General features: G+C 38.4%; 1 protein-coding gene across 1 annotated transcript; it reads left to right on the forward strand.

Annotated features, from left to right (window-relative positions):
- Positions 1-6351: 6351 nt before the first annotated feature.
- LOC107781325 (uncharacterized) lies at positions 6352-9443 on the forward strand. Its single transcript, XM_016602012.2, has 4 exons — positions 6352-6439; positions 6602-6956; positions 7419-7830; positions 9348-9443. The coding sequence occupies exons 1-4, from the start codon at positions 6352-6354 to the stop codon at positions 9441-9443; spliced, it is 951 nt and encodes a 316-aa protein (XP_016457498.2).
- Positions 9444-17914: the final 8471 nt, after the last annotated feature.

Consider the following 17914-nt stretch of genomic DNA (forward strand, 5'->3'; position numbering starts at 1 on the left):
ACATCTAAGGGAGAAGGGGATATGCTGTTGATGGGGTTTGAACCCTCTATTTCAACTACAGAAGGTAGGATCTCATCAAGTGAGCTAGCCCTCATCTTGATTTTGTTCGTTTGAAAATTGAAATGCAAACTTTTGATGAGCCTTTTTTTTTTCCTCATTTACGCGATTCGAGCAAAGACTTGAAATTTAAAAAGTTTGTTTGGTGTGTATTTGATCTATTTTGCTATAATCAACTATGTTTTCAAGTTTCTAATTTCTTCCCAAAAGATATATCTCTAATAAGTTAATTTTTTTTGGGTAATAACTGTGAATATATTACCATAAACCAACAAAATTGATACACCTAAAGAGCACTCGAAATTTTCAACCACGTTATAGGAAGGGTGTTAAACAATTCAAAGCCTCTGACAAAGCAAGCTAATTACAGAACTTATGAATCAAAATACTGCCTCTATATGCACTAGAACATTTCTTATGTCTTATCCTTTCCTTTATTTCCTACTTGATTTGTGTTACTATTGTCTCTCTATTTACATTTTCATCCTGAAATGTTTGGAGTTCCTAACTCTCCAAGTATGGTAGATCATAGCTCCCCAAATGTCCGCTGCTATTTCATTTTTGATTCTGCTCCGGTGCCTTTTTTTAAACTACATTAGGCTTTGGCTAATCCCCATCCTCTGCATGTTTATACCCGACTATTGTTCCACCATCACTCTCAACTCAGATATCCATTTGCATTCAGAGAATAGGTATGAGGAAGTTTCTTCCTTTGCCTCATCACATAAACAGCATAATTAAGTTGTTGTCAATAGGAATCTGCAGTTTTGCTAATCTCTCTTTTGTCCGTAATCTCTCCTGATTAACCAGCCATACTATAATCCTGTGTCTAGGAAGCATTGTAGAACTCCAAATTAAATTTGCTACTTTCAGTTTCTGCATGTCACCCAGCATAGCATTGTAACTTCGAGTGACATAGTATCTACCACTAGATGATAGACAGTAAATACCATTATTATACCAATCTATCATCTCTGCCTTGGTTGAATTCAGTTTCCTCCAATACCAGCTACAATCAGCTGGTAGCTTGCGAGTCCATATATTCTGATCACCTCTCATATAAAGGCCATGAACCCATCTAATCTATAATGTATTGATAAGTTGATATTTTTTCCAACTTCTCTTATGCCTTTTAATAGAGTTATGCCCCAGTTGATGTGATTAATGGACTAATTATATTTTGAATGATATAATTGCAGGTCAGGAGTTGGGTGAGAATTAAGAGATTGAAAATCATCAAATACCTGCAAGAAAACCATTAAATTCAGGCCAAAACTAAAGAAGAAAGCTAAAGAAACAAACGTCCATCCTACGTGGGCCACACAAGTCACCCACGCAGGTCACCCACATAGTTGGAGAACTAGGAGGCTAAAAGTTTATGTTCTGAAAGTGGCCATGCATCCTGCGTGGGCCACGCACTGAGAGCTGAAGAAATAGAGTATTGGGCCACGCATCCTGGGGGGAGGGGAGAGGGCACGCAAGACCTAAAGAGGATAATTTTGTCATAGTATAAATAGTACTTTTTAGGTCTTTTTTGACAACTTTTGACATAGAAGAATATTGTACAAGTGGCTGTGAGTTTTCCTAAGGGTTAACAGGTGACATAACAGTTTCTCAATCTTCTTCTCTATTAGTATCAATGACATGATTAAAGGATAGTTTGATTGTTTCTTCTATTGTCATGTCTAGCTAAACTCATTAGCTCGGGTTGTGAATCCGGAGCGGTGTTATGACTATGGGTTATTAATATAGATTCGTCTTTGATTAAATATTATGTTATGTAATTACTCCATATTTTCTTGTATAATTTGGTGGTTGCAAACACTAGATTAATGCCTATCACACTTAGTTCTAACTTGAAAAAGTGGAACTGAGTTTAGGTATAAAGAAATTAGCAAGGAATTAATCTCATCTCAATTAATAGAATCAAACTAGGAATATGGAGATTCTTACTTGGTCATGAACAATTGTATTGCATAGAGCTCTAAATAGCTTGGAAATGCATTTGTGAGTAAAAACCTCTTAGTGTTGGAAATTACTAAGTTAGTATTATTGATATTTTTGTCATAACACATGTTTGATTGATTGGAATCGAATACATCTATACCCATAGCATAGCATACACAAAGAATGAGCAGCCCTAATGCTTTCTCTCATTGATTACTACTCTCTAATTATTTTCGCATTCTGTTTGATTAAATTTCGTAGTCATAATTTTAGAAGTAATTGCAGAAAATAAATCTTTTATTTGAAGATTACTTTAAGTTCGTTAAATTCACACACGCTTTGACATTCGAGCACACACCATACTCCTCGTGGGATCAACCCCAACTTTGTTGGGTTTATTATTGCAATCAACCGTACTACTTTCAATTTGAGAGTAAGATTGAATGTGTCCAATGTCGTTGCCGGGGAGTTTAGTGTTCTTGTGTGTTTATTCGAGTTCTTATCTTTTCTTCGTTGTTACTTTGATCCGTTTGTTTTTGGTGTAGACTGTGATGGCAGAAGAAGATCTTGGCGTTCTGCTTTTAGGTCCTATCGAGGAAGCACCCCGTGCACGCCGAGCAGCAAATCGAAACCAACGGAATGAACAAGTTCTACCACTTCAACAACAAGTTCCACATGCACCTAGAGCACAACAAGATCCACCAAAAGCGGTGCGAAATTGAGGATATGCTAGTGCGATTGTACCACCAAGGATAGGGGTACCTTCACAATCACTAGTGTGATGATTAATATGCTTCAAGATAGAGGATATTTCATAGGAGATCCCAATCAAAATGCCAACAAACATTTCAAGCACTTCATCGATGTATGCCAAATGAGCAAGCAACCAAATGTCTCGGATGAAGCAGTACAATTGAGGTTATTTCCGTTCTCATTGAGAGAGAAAGTTTATATTGGTTGGAGAGATTGCCAAATCACTCAATTCACTCAAGGGACGAACTTGTGAAGAAGTTCTTGGGCAAATATTTCCCACCGGGGAGAATGGCCATATTGAGAAATAAAATTTTGGGATTTAGACAACATCCCACAGGGACATTACATGAAATATGGGAGAGATATCGTGGAATAGTTAAGGAATGTCCAAACAACGACATGACTGACAACATGCTTCTGCAATCATTCTACCGAAGTCTTAATACCACCAATCAGACCTATGTAAACCAATTGGCTGGGGGAAATATAATGAACAAGACGTATGAAGAAGCTGAAGACATATTGGATGAAATGGCTGACATATCAGTCGCTTGGCAATCTAGAGCTAATGTGCCCCAAGAGGATCCTTTTATGGCACACTTGACTAAGCAAATGGAAGCTCAAGGATAAAAAAATTGCATAATTGACAAAATCTTGAAGTTTCTAGCCAAGAACCAAATGCCAAAGAAAGTTAATGCCATGGACAGTGTTCAAGGTTCAGGATTTAATCAAACAATAATGGGTAACCAATTTCAGAGTCAAGAGGGCATTTTTTCCCCCCAAGGATCAAATCAAGATGGTGACTTTCAAGAAAAATGTTACCAAGTGCAAAACGAGGAAGCATTTATGTAAGTAACTACTAAGGAGTTCAACAAAGTGCTAACAACCAAGGGCAATGGATACATGGCAACCAATGGCAAGGAGGTAGTTCAAATTGGTCGAAACAAGACAATCAAGGTTGGAATGGCAACAATCAAGAAAATCGCAATGGGGGACCTTCTCAGAACTGTAACCAATCAAGGCCCTACAACAGTCAGGGGCAATCTTCTAGTGATCCTGAAATCAGAGGTTTGATGGAAAGAATGATCAAAAAGCAAGAGCAGTCCAACAAAGAAAGGAGTGAAATGAATCATGTGGTCAGTTCTCATACCACATCAATCAAGCAGATTGAGATTCAACTGGCTCAGATTTCCTCTCAATTAAATGTGAGGCCACGTGGAGCATTGCCAAGTGATACTATTGCTAATCCTAAGGGAAACGAGGGTACATGTCACATCTTTGCCATTACCACTAGAAATGGTAAAGTCCTTAAAGGAAGAACTATTGTGATCAAAGATGATGAAGTAGAAGAGATAACATTTCTGAAAGTGTCTGAACTTCCACAAGTTGAGGAATCAGTAGAATAGCAAGTTATAGTCGAAGAGTTACAACCAACACCTAGCACTTCAATAGAAGTAATTGATGTCCATACGAAAGAAAAAGAAGCAATCAAGGAGTTGAATATAAGGACTCCAAAGGCTTACCGACCATTTCCCAGGCCACTTCCTCCTTATCCGCAAAGATTTATCAAACAACAAAAAAGAGACTTTACAGAAATTTTATGACATGATGAGCCAGATTACCATCATTGTGCCTTTTGTAGAGGCAGTTGAGAAAATTCCAGGGTATGCCAAATTCATGAAAGACTTGGTCACCAAGAAGAAATGTATCAACTTTGAGACAGTCAAAGTAACACATCAATGTAGTGCAATCATTTCACGGACTGGAGTGAAAAAGATGGAAGACCCGGGAGCATTCACTATTCGGTGCACTATTGGTGTGACAAGTTTCGCTAAGGCATTGTGTGACTTGGGGGCAAGTATTAATCTAATGCCTTATGATGTATTCAAGAAATTGGGTTTGGGTTATCCAAGGCCTACCACTATGAAGCTACTTATGGCGGATCACACTCTGAAAAAGCTGTTGGCAATTATTGATGATATTCTTGTTAAGGTGGATCGCTTATACTTTCTAGCAGACTTTGTGATATTGGATTGCGAAGTTGATAGAGAGGTTCCCATCATACTTGGGAGACCATTCTTAGCTACAGGACGGGCTATCTGTGACGTAGAAGCGGGAGAACTGAAATTTCATTTGAATGATGAAGAGGTCATTTTCCAAATCCAGAAATCAATGAAACAACCACATGATTATGGGGTGATTTCCGTTGTAGACATAGTAGATGAAATGGTGGAAGATGACAGGGAAGAGTTCTTTCATGATGAATCCTTGAAGGCTGTCCTCCTAAATTCGAAAAATGAGGCCATGGAAGGTTACATTGAAGCTGTGATGGCTTTGGAGGGATTTGGTTCCCATTCTTACAAGCCCGAGAAATTGTCTCTTGACATGGAAAATCGGGTCAGTCCTCCTACTAAGCCATTCAACATTGAGCCACCAAAGCTAGAGTTGAAGACTTTGCCTTCACATTTAAGGTATGCATTTATGGGCCCTAACGAGTCTTTACCTATTATTATCTCATCTTCTTTATCTAGTGTGCATGTATCTTTATTGCTCGACGTGATAAAAAATTATAAGTTGGCATTAGGATGGACCATTGCAAACATCTGAGGGATATCCCCTTCCTTTTGTATGCATAAGATTAAACTCAAAGATGATTGTAAGCCAAGTATCAAGCACCAACGAAGATTAAATCCACCGATGCAAGAGGTGGTAAAGAAGGAGATCATAAAGTGGTTAGACGCCAGATTGGTATATCCCATCTTAGATAGCACGTGGGTTAGCCCAGTGCAATGCGTGCCCAAGAAAGGAGGGATAACAGTGGTGCCAAACGATAAGAACGAGTTGATTCCAATGAGAATTGTCACCGGATGGAGAGTCTGCATGAATTATAGAAAGTTGAATAAAGCTGCCAGGAAAGACCATTTTCCACTTCCATTCATGAATCAGATGTTAGATCAGTTAGCAAGGCGTGCTTTTTATTGCTTTCTCGATGGCTACTCGGGGTACAATCAAATTCAAATTGCCCCAGAAGACCAAGATGGCTAGGGACATTTGCTTTCAAAAGGATGCCTTTTGGTCTTTGCAATGCACCCGCCACCTTCCAACGGTGTATGATGGCCATCTTCACTGACATGGTGGAGAATTTTTGAGGTGCTTATGGATGACTTCTCCGTTGTTGGATAATCTTTTGATGGTTGTTTGGCCAACTTGGCTAAGGTATTAAAACAATGTGAGGAAACTAATCTCATCTTGAACTGGGAGAAATATCACTTTATGGTGGAAAAAGGTATTGTACTTGGCCACAGGGTATCCAAGCAGGGCATCGAAGTGGACAGAGCAAAGATAGAAGTCATTACCAAATTTCCTCCACTAAATACTGTGAAAGGTGTGACAAGGTTTCTTGGGCATGCGGGATTTTACCGGAGATTCATTAAAGACTTCTCCAAATTGGTAAATACTTTATGCAAGCTGTTGGAGAAAGATGCCATGTTCAATTTTGACGAGGCGTGTATGATTGCCTTTGAAGAACTGAAGTGACGCTTAACCACTGCTCCCATCATTAAAGCTCCCAACTGGGAGCTGCCCTTTGAAGTAATGTGCGATGCAAGTGATGTGGCTGTTGGAGCAGTGTTAGGCCAACGGGTGGAGAAAGGTTGCTGGCTGAAAAGGAGTCCAAGCCAAGGTTACTTAGATGGATTCTATTGCTACAAGAGTTTGATATAGAAATCAAGGACATAAAGGCACTGCAAATCACGTGGTGGACCACCTATCTCGTATTGAGGGGAGGAGCCTTTGGAAATTATAGAGATAAATGAAAGCTTCCCTGATGAGCAACTATTTACAGTCACAGATATTGAAGATAAAGAGTTTCCATGGTATGCAGACATGGCTAATTTCCTGGTGAGCGGGTTACCACCTCCCGAGCTTCCTTCATACCAAAAGAAAAAATTCTTGAGGGATAGTAACTCATTCTTTTGGGATGAACCTTACTTGTTCAAGATTTGTGTTGACAAAATCATAAGAAGGTGTGTTTTAAAGAAAGAAGGGAACAAAATCTTGAAGGATTGCCACGAGTCTCTATATGGAGGACACCATGGTGCGAACAGAACTGCCGCAAAAGTCCTTGAATGTGGGTTATACTGGCCTACATTGTTCAAAGATGCCAATGATATTGCCAGGGCATGTGATCAATGCCAAAGGCAAGGCAACATTTCAAGAAGCACGAGATGCCTTTGAAGCCAATTGTGGAAGTGGAATTGTTCGATGTATGGGGGATCGATTTTATGGGTCCATTTGTGAGTTCGTATAGCAACAAATACATCCCTGTGGTTGTGGACTACGTATCTAAATGGGTTGAAGCAGTTGCATTCCCAAATAATGAAGCAAGGAGTGTTACAACTTTTCTCAAGAAAATATCTTCACGAGGTTTGGGATTCCACGAGCTATCATTAGTGATGGTGGCTCGCACTTTTGCAATAGATCCTTTGCTACATTGCTAGAGAAGTACAGAGTCAAGCACAAGGTGCCCACCCCGTATCACCCACAAACTAGTGGAAATTAGAGGACTTCAATAGAGAGATAAAGAACATTTTAGCCAAGACAGTTAATACAAATAGAACGAATTGGTCAAAAAAACTTGACGATGCTCTGTGGGCTTATAGGACGGCCTACAAGACATCAATTGGTATGTCTCCATACAAGTTTGTATTTGTAAAGGCTTGTCATTTGCCGGTTGCATTGGAGCACAAAGCTTTATGGGCCATAAAGAAGCTTAAATTGGAGTGGGTTGATGTGGCAAACTTGAGGGTGTCACAAATTAATGCCATGGATGAGTTTCGATTCCAATCGTATGAGAATGCAATATTGTACAAGCAGAGGACGAAATACCTCCATGACAAGAAGATCATGAAGAAAGAATTTCACCCAGGGGACATGGTTCTACTATACAATTCAAGGTTTAAATTATTTTTGGGCAAGCTTAAGTCGAAATGGTATGGACCGTTTAAAGTTCTTAATGTGTATCCCTTTGGTAACGTGGATTTGGAATCCAAAGATGGCATGAGAATATTCAAGGTGAATAGGAAACTACTTCAGCACTATTTTGGTGAAGTTGATGGAGGAAAAGTCGTCTCGGAAGTTGAGTTGGGGGAACCCCCAAAGGGACTCTAAAGTGAATCATTTTGGTATCGTGCCACGACGTTAAATAAGGCGCTTCTTGGGAGGCAACCCAAGTTCTTAGCTTAATTCTTTTATTTTGATTTTATTTTGTGGATTAGCTGCATTTTTAGCTTTTGCTTAAATAAATATTTATGTTGAAAGTGTGCAAGTTGAATACTTAATAAAGGAGCTGCATGGCCATTGTGCGTGGGTGACACATTATACGTGGGCAGTTCCAGTACCTTCAACAATTGAGTAGAGAAGGGAATTGAGATGCGTGGCCTAGATACGTGGGTCATGTAGATGAAACTTGGGTCACACAAGGAACTTGAGACCAGGTAAGTTTAAAACTAACATTAAGTTAAAATAAAAGCACTTTGGTCATCACCCACGTGTACCCTCCCTTTCTCTTCCTCCCTAACCCTCTTCACCCACGCACGATCTTAACGCCCCAACCACACCTTCGACCACCAAGCTCAGCAAAATTTCGGCCAATTTCAGTCAAAGGTATCGTGTCTAAGCTCCTCAGGTATATTCTTCTTCTCTCACCTCAAATTTTCAATACACTCGCTAGTTTTTCTTCTTCTCCGTCTCTACCTCGTTGCTTTCATCTTTTCTTGCCAAGATTTTTCTGTTTATGAGATTGTGACTGGTGTTTGCTGTTGTGGGTGTCTGTTGAAGGCAACTACATGGTAAAAATCTGGGGCTAAAGCACTAGATTCTTGTGAGAAACTTCAGTCACCATTATGCCTACGAGGTGTTTGAATAAATGACTGAATGAACTCAGCCAAGCGGGGTAGTCTTAACTGAAATTTTGAGCAATTTATAGCACTTTGAAGCCTAATTCTATGAAATTTCTCTTTACTCATATGCCGAAAATAAAGGGGAATTTTAAGGTTGGCCAAATTATGGGTTAAACCAGATGATATTGAAGTGGAAAGTTGAGGTAGTGAGCAGAAATATCCTGAGGAAACATGAAACTACTCACAACTGATGAGTTTGAGACTGAATTTCGATTAAATTGTGGGTCTTATTGAGAGTGATTCTTTTTTCTTGATCATTACTAATATGCAATAAGTGGAAATGAACCTCAATATTGTGAATTTATTTTGCTAATAATTGGAGAAATTGAAATGTAAAGGGAGTATGTGATCAAGTTTAAATGCCCCAGGCCAGTATGAAGAGCTCGAGGAATTGCGCTCTCGCATTGCTCATGTTTTTAACCTAGCGCTATTGCATAGTTATATGACTTGCACATATGCAATTGTTTTTTCTTCTTTTTCTTTTTCGCTTTTTCTCTTGATTCTTCTGTTCTCTTTTGTTTCCTTTATTTATTTTTTATTTTATTTTTGTGTGTGTGTATGTTTGTAGGATAGTCTAGATTAAGTTGGGTAAGTTTACACTTGCACTCATGCTGGTTCTTTTTGGCACAGATGACATTGAAGCAAAGTAATTCAAAAGGTGGAAACAAAGCTAAAGAACATAAGAGAAAATCTCTTCCCAAGGAAGCTCATGGGAAACAGATATAGGAGATACAAAACTCAAGCAAACTCGACCACATCAATGACACGCTTGTGCGTGAATTTTATGCCTAGGGACATGCATTGACAAAAGGGGAGCATGATGTAGTGTCAGAAGTTACAATTCGGGGAAAGAAAGTTCCATTTAATTCTCAAGAGTTCAATTCTTTGCTGGAGTTAGATGATCAAGATCAGAGCCAACTTAATAACGCCTTGATACAATGGAATTCGCATAAAGAATGGGTAGCAGGGGTCATAAAGAAGGGTGAGGGAAATATGACATGAATAAATCCAGGTAATATACACAGAAGGACCTTCAACAATACATCAGTGGCTTGGAATGGGTTTGCAGCAAATAGATTGATGCCTTCCAAGAACTACCTTGAAGTATCTCAACAAAGGCTATTCTGAATACTGTAATCATGTCTAAATGGTCTATTGATGCATGGCAGATAACTGTAAAAACTATCTGGGCCAAACTTATTGCTAATCAAGATGCCATGCCATTTCCTGGTCTCCTAACCAAACTCTTTGAAAAGCATGATGTGCCAGCTATACCTTCATATCGCAAGCTTCCGAAGCCCGGTAAGGTCGTGCTTCTCGAGCACATTAAAAATGATTTGGTCTCTACTTTGAGGAAGCCCAAGAATGGACCATAGGTAATCACTGGCCATACTTCAGACCAATCTTCGAGCCCATCTACCTCCAGTTCTACTGCTCCACCATCACTGCCTCCACCATCTTCAGTCATAGTTCCTCCCACCAGTAACCAAGGCATTTCTAATGTGCCAACTTCTTCTCCCACCGCTCCTGGGTCTAGCAGTTGTTTGACATCCACAGAGGTAGTCACATCAATGAATGAAATTAGGAACATAATGCGCGAAATTGGCATATACACTATGCTAGACCATGACAAGATTGATGCATTTGTAAGGCCAGCTGGTGTTCCACGAAGGGAATACTGATCCAAGTACATGCCACCACAACGCATGTCAACTTTGGCATCAATAGAGAACATGTTTATTTACTTGGTTAACACGCAAGATAAGAAATTAAAAGAGAAGAAGGAAAGAAGAGAAAAGAAAGGGAAAATAAGAGAAGAAGAGGCTATAGCTAAGGCAAAGAGAAGGGAGGAGAAAGACAACACTCAAAAGATCATCTTGGAGTCGCTTTTAGATTTGGCGGCTAGAGTTAAGAAGTTGGAAAGCAATGTCAAATCTACTACAAAGGGGAGTACTGAAATTCAGCCAGAGGCGACCGAGTTTTATCGTCCACAGAGATGGTCACTAGTACTGTGACCCCACCACCCTAGGACTAAGGCATTTTTCTTCACCCTTTCCTTTCTCATGTTCTAAGTGCATTTAGGGCAATGCAAATTTATGAGTTGTGGGAGGGTATGCATGTTGTAGTGTAGTTTAATGCTCCCTTTTTGCGAGCTGACATATCAACTTCCCAATTGAAGCCATATTTTATTTCTTACACCTTTTAAGGTTAGGCTACCATATTTCTTAGGGATGCATAACTTCTCCCAAGACACAAGTGCCACTTTTCTTTTATCCCCTGAGCTTCCCCATAAATAGTCTCTACATCTTCTATCCACATCCTTCAATACACTTTAAGGCAATATAAGTACTGCCCCCCAGAAGTTATATACTAAGAACAACACTGCAGTAATGATTTGCAACTTCCTGCATATGACAAATTTTTGGAATAAGCATTGTTGATTCTGGATATAATTTTCTCTACAAGTTGATAGCATTCCATCTTACTCCACTTTTTTAGGAGAGTGGCAGTCCTAGATATTTGATTGGTAGCATCCCCAATGGTGAACCCTGTAATATTCAGTAGCTGCTAATTTGTTTCTTCCTCTACATCTGCCACAAACATGCTGGATTTTTCCTGATTAACCACTAAACCTGTAACCTCACTAAAGTGATCAAGTAGTTCTTTCACTCTAGTAACATAGTTGATATCTCCACTGCAAAATATCATCAAATCATCATCAAAGATCAAATATGTCAATTTGGTATTTTTACACATAGGATGCCATTTAAAATCAGGTAGCTCACTCATCCTTTTCTGAGTTCTGGATAAGTATTCCATCACCAGTACAAATACAAGAGGAGAAATGGGATCACCCTGTCTTAATCCTCTTTTACCTGCAAAGTAGCCATGCCCTTCTTTATTCACCTTAATGGTAAATTTGGTGTATGTGATGCAAGTCATTGTCAGTTGAACAAAGTAATCTGGAAACCTATAACCTCTTAAAGCCTCCTCAATGGACTCCCAACTTACCATATCATATGTTTTCCTAATGTCAATCTTCATCAAGTATCTAGGTGTGATTTTTCTGTTGTAGTGCCTGAGCAAATCATGACAAATGAGGACATTGTGCACCGATGACCTCCCCTCCACAAATGTTGCCTGGTTTTCTGCAACTAGGAGGGGATATTGCTTTCCTCAACCTTTTGCATATCAACTTAGAAATACATTTGTATAGCATATTACAACAAGCTATGGGTCTAAATTGAGTAGCTTTCTGAGGCACATCAACCTTAGGGATCAGAGTAATAATTATTGCATTCGGTTGCTTGAGCAGCTCCCCATTGTGAAAGAATTCTAGTATTTTCATTATTATATCATCTCCTATTAAACTCAATGTAACTTTGAAGAATTCACTGTTGTAACCATCAGGTCCTGGGCTTTTGTTACTCCCTATACTAAACATAGCTTCCTTCACGTCCTTCCCATTGAAAGGCTGCACCATTTCCAATTGTTATGCCACTGTTAATCTATGTCCATTGTGGAGGAAACTCCTAAAGGCTCTGGTTATCTAGCTTTCTTTTGTCCCCAATAAATCTATATAAAAGTCTACCAAAATTGTTGGTATAACTTTAAGATTAGTTTGTAGCACTTTTTCCTTATCCATAAGTTGAGTAATTGCCTGATGCAGTCTTTTATGCTTGATAATTGAGTAAAAATATCTTGTGTTATCATCACCTAATCTCAGCCAAGTTTCCTTACTTCTTTGGTGTAAGAAAATTTCAGCCATATAAGAAGACTTTCTGAATTTATGATATTTCTCCTTCTCTAATAATTGTAGAACTAGATCACCTGGTCTCAGTTGCAAAGTTATTTGTGCCTGTTCCATGGCATCTCTATTATCATTGACTTACTTGATAATATTTTTATACTGATATTTATTGAGCTCTTTCAATTTCTGCTTTAGGAGTTTCATCTTCTTGACTATCTGAAACATCCTACACCTCTCTATTTGCTCTTGCCATACCTCTCTTATTGTGGCTAGAAACTCTGGATGATAGCACCATGTATTACAGTACTGAATTGGTCTCCTTGTGGTATTGAGAACATTTGGCATTTATATACTTAATGGACAATGATCATCGATTTCCTCTGGCAGGAATATGGTTCTTTATGCAGGCATGTGGTCCAGCCAATCTGTGTTTACAAATGCCCAATCTATCTTTGAGTATATCCTGTTGTCACATTGTCTATCATTCCAAGTATATCTGCTACCTCTTTGTGGCACTTCAATCAACTCACAACTGTCTATATACTCTTAGAAGTCCAACACCTCACCTAATGTGATTGGACTACCTCCCAACCTATCATCATTCCTTAACACTGAGTTAAAGTCATCAACTAATATCCATGGTATCTGATTCTCCATGCTTTCTATTTTAAATACTCCCATAACTCCCTCCTTTCATCTCTGCTATTATATATATAGACTACAGTTAGGAGAAATATTTTCTATTGTATAATGTCATGAACCTCACATGTTATTGCTTGAGCATTCATAGTTCTAAGTATTACTTGGAAGTAATCTGATCTCCATGTTAACCAGATCCTTCCATTATAATGCATCTCCAGGTTGGTTATAAACTTCCATCCATTGAACATACTTTTTGAAATCTTTTCTATCTTGTTGGATTTGATCTTTGTTTCCAAAAGACCAATTAATCCAGCTTCATGTTTATTGCAAAAGAGCTTCACCTCCTTTTGCTTATTAGGGACATTGAGGCCCCTAACTTTGCAAATAAGCAGGATATCCATTCCCAAAAGTGAGAATTTATGGATCTCCATCTTTTGTCACAACAGAATTGTTCACTTGGTCCTCACTCATCCAACGCCTGAAAGTTGTTAGGACCTCTAACTTGTTGTACTATATTTGATTGTTGTCTGTTTGTATGTTATGGTGTAACTCATACTTCTATTGTCTTTCCCTTCAATTTGCCATCTATCTGAGTGACTGTGGCTCTTTTTTCTGTGTGTTGCTGTGCTATAAACTTCTGCTTAATGCCCTGTCCTCCAGGTTGTTGTTTGTCCCTCTTATTTGTTACTTCTAATTCCTATATCTCATTCTCCTTAAGGTCCTGGGCCTTTTGTGAAACTTTCTTTTTTCCTGCAAACATGTAAAGCCCTAGAAATATTTCTAATAAGATTAAGCCGAATTCTAGCTTAAGAGAATAATTAGTGAGACTTCGAAGTACGTGCGAGCCCACACGAGGGTATCGAGATCATTACAATACTTGGACATGAATGTTATGAGGGTTGAAGGTCACTAAGTTGCATGAATAAAGGCATATCTTGGAATGATTGAGAAAAGAGGGAAGAAGGAAACCCAGCAAGCCTGCGTAGCCTACGCAGGCTGCATAGGCAAAATCAATATGGGAGTAAAGGGGAAGGCTTAAGCTATGTAGGATACACAAGCCTGCATAGCCAATCTGCGTAGGCTACGCAACCAGCCTACGCAACTCATTTTCTATAAAAATAGAGGAGGTTTGGGGAGAGAGAAAAAGATAATACTTTTGGCTACGTTTTGGGTTCTAGAGAGAGTCTATGACACTTATTGAGTACCGTCATGGTGTACTCAGCCCTCAGGGGACCCTCTCCAGGGTCCCACTTACTTTATATGTTTCAGGAGGAGGTGTGGTACGTGATGAGCGGATGAGGCTAGGATGACTCTCTTTCCGAGGAGTATGGTGAGGCACCACTTCTATTTCATGGTAGCTGTCATGTTGATTCTTTACTCTCTGTTGGTTGGGGTTGTCCCAAGTATTTATTTTATTCTCATGTTTTAGAGATTTCATAGACTATTAGTATTCTTTTGGGGTTGTAATTTATGGTTATTCATATAGCATGAAATGAAATATACATTGTTATACTTATGTATTTTCAATTATTGAAAATGATATATTTAAAGATTATATTTCATGTTTGGTTTTAATCATTTAAAATGATTATGTTTTCAAAAAGTCTTCCACATGCATCTATTAGACATATATATGAATATTCTAGTATGGGTTGGGTAGTGTACCGGGTACCGGTCACGTGATTTTGGGTCGTGATAAATTTGGTATCAGAGTAATAGGTTCAAATCCGAGTCCTAGGAAGTCTATGGAATCGTGTCTAGTAGAGTTCTTCTTATTGATATATTGTGCACCACATCCATATAGGGAAGGCTACATGGACATTGTAGGATTGACTCATTCCCTTCTTTTCACTCTAGATCGTACGTTAAGGCTTGAAGCAAGGAATAAATTATCGATCTGTATCGAGATTCCGACGTGATTTACGAAAGAGAGCGGTGAGTAAGGAATATCACTATTTACTAAAGGAGTAGCCAAGAAAGTGTTTGGTGACTCTTGATATAAATATAATGGCAAATACTGGGAATGAAATAAAATGGGTTCAAATCGAATGTCACTATGATGGATTGTATTTGTTATCCAAGAGCTAATAACTGTTTGAAGGAAGATATGACGAGAATCTCATTCATTGTTTCGTGATGCATCGGAAAATCATAAGAAGTTTGTGCTACCACAAAGAATAAGTCCACCTTGGGAGGTCATGAACCTAGTATATAGTTGAAACTAATTGAGGAGAAGGACGGTCATGTAATATCATATCTACCATTGTGAAAGACAAGAAAAATACAAAGAATTAAAGTTCAGTCGAGTAAATATAATAGTTTCGAGTCGACTAAAGAAGTTTGTATCAAAAGATTTTTATAACTGGATATTGAAAGTTGATGTGGACCAGATGGACACGTGATATGATAGGTTGTAGCCATTATCACGTCACATGAGCTTGCACACAACATATGTAGAGTATCAAAGCGCATTTTCGAGTGATCAAAGTGTTACACTCTGTGCGTCCCAAGGTGACGTAATAAATATGAGAATTGTTAATCATAATTTAAATGGGTTTAAAGTCATAATATGACTAGATATAATATTTGGATAGAAAATATAAAGTTTGGGGAAAAATCGGATTAAAGTTACGGAAAACCGACTAAGGATTTGCCTTGTAACAGAGCTTTTTGAGCAATATATTTCATGTGCTATATGGGGTCTGTTTAGGACATATTATATACCAAATTTAAGATCTATGAGTTTTATTTCCAACACATTAATCCGTTTATCGATACGATATCGGAGTAGAGAGATATCCGCACTTTTACAAGACTGCGCAAACAGCTCGGTTGGGACCCACTTGAGACGACCACCGATCTTACATCTTTTAAAAGATGTTTCAGCCTCATTTCGGGTCATTTCTCACCCAAATTTCGTCCAAAGGCTCTCCAAAACCCTCCCTAACATATTCCAAGATCCCAAAAACCAAACTTAAGGGAAATCAACTCAAATCATCATCAAAGGTGTTAAAAACTATAAGAGAATGCTTCTATAATGGTGTGGTGTGATTGAGGGCTATTGTGAGCTAAGTTGAGATTGGATTTCATGTTGTATCTACTTTTCAAGGTATGTATACCATCTTCTTGATTGTGCCCAAGGTTAATCTTGTGTTGGTTGTGTTGTTTGAGTGGAAAACCATAAGATAGTACTTGAAAGAACATGGGATATGGTTGTCTTTTTGGTTGGACTATTTTGTGGCTAAATATATGGTTTGTGGTGGCTAACAATTGTGAGAAATAATTTGATAATGTTTTGGCTGCTATTGTTAAGCTTTTCTAGGTGTTAATTAAGTTGATTGAAGAAGAAAAGATAAAAAACAAGTGATTGACGATAAATATTAAGGTGCTAGACGTATGGGGCTATTTTGGAAGGCATTTTGTGGATGTTTTGAACTAGAAATAATATAGTACATATAATTATGATGTTCTAAAGGTTGTAAACTAATTTATGGAATAAGACTTGGATTCAATTTATATCTTGTTATGAGTAAAAACGAGTTTGTCGCTCAATATGATTGTTAAGATAATCGGAGAAACTCATATTAGATTATATTGTTGTTGTTGCTATTGTAGGTTATAGTTGTTGTTATTGTTGTTAGGCTGTTGATGACTCTTAGTGGTCTTTGTGATGTATTAAAAATAGGGGAGTTGTTGCCCGATTTTCCTTAAGCCATAAGACTAGCCAAATATGATGGTACGACATTATATGTTAACGATAATATCATTTCACTTGTTGTAGATGCAAGAAGTTGTGTTGAGCTTGGTTGAGTAATAAGGAAGAGATCATATAGTTATGTTAAGGCTATGTCTTCTTTCCTTTTAGCATGATCGATATGATACAATGAAACGAGCAAGCACGCCACTTTCACGAATGATTCTATTCCTAGAAGTACTAGGGTTACCTATGTTCTTGATTCCCCATATGTCCTACTATCATATCGTATGTTCATGGGTCTCATGACATTTCGAGAGATCTTATTGACTTATTTCATTATGCACTACATTCACTTATACATGTATATTGACTCATGACCAGATGGCGTTATATACGCATATAGTATATGTATATGGGGTATGGGGAAAGGTTATGGCGTTATATACGTACCACTACCTGATCAACTGGTATACATTTATGATTTCGCCCATAGAGGCTGAGATGGTATGATGGGATGCTCTCAGTGGCTTGATGATGTTATGTACACATATACCTATGCATGATATGACATTTATACGCATACGCATGACATTATAAATATTTTCATGATTCACAGAGCTATTCAGACTTACAGGTTGAGTTCTTTACTCCATGTTTCTTTCACGCCTTTTATATATTGATTTTTATTCCTTACATACTCGGTACATTATTCGTACTGACGCCCCTATTGACTGGGGACCTGCATTTCATGCCTGCAGGTGTAGGTAGACAGGATGACAATCCCACTTCTTAGGATCCTAGCTCAGCGAGAGTTGGTGTGCTCTATTTGATCTGGAGCTGCTATTGGGTTTTGGTACGATACCTTTGTATACATATAAGGGTATGACGGGCCCAGTCTCATCCTTTATACAATTTTACACTCTATTAAAGGTCTGTAGACAGTCATCTATAGTTGGATAATATGTGGCCTTGTCGGCTCGCCCTACTGTATTCCGCATGTATATGTATATATGTCTTTTGAGTATGTATCCTCACGTATGTTATTCACACGTTTCAGCAGTTTAGGGGCAGATGTTATGCATGACCTATACTTATTTCATGTTTATA

The sequence above is a fragment of the Nicotiana tabacum genome, chromosome 17 (assembly GCF_000715075.1).
Source record: "Nicotiana tabacum cultivar K326 chromosome 17, ASM71507v2, whole genome shotgun sequence".
Lineage (NCBI taxonomy): Eukaryota > Viridiplantae > Streptophyta > Magnoliopsida > Solanales > Solanaceae > Nicotiana > Nicotiana tabacum.

Excerpts from the sequence above, each read along its gene's own strand:
- LOC107781325 (XM_016602012.2), top strand. The coding sequence starts at position 6,352 with ATGTGCGATGCAAGTGATGTGGCTGTTGGAGCAGTGTTAGGCCAACGG. Across the intron at positions 6,440-6,601 it reads GAAAAGGAGTCCAAGCCAAG|TCACAGATATTGAAGATAAA; the intron begins GTTACTTAGATG and ends AACTATTTACAG. Across the intron at positions 6,957-7,418 it reads GCATGTGATCAATGCCAAAG|GACGGCCTACAAGACATCAA; the intron begins GCAAGGCAACAT and ends GTGGGCTTATAG.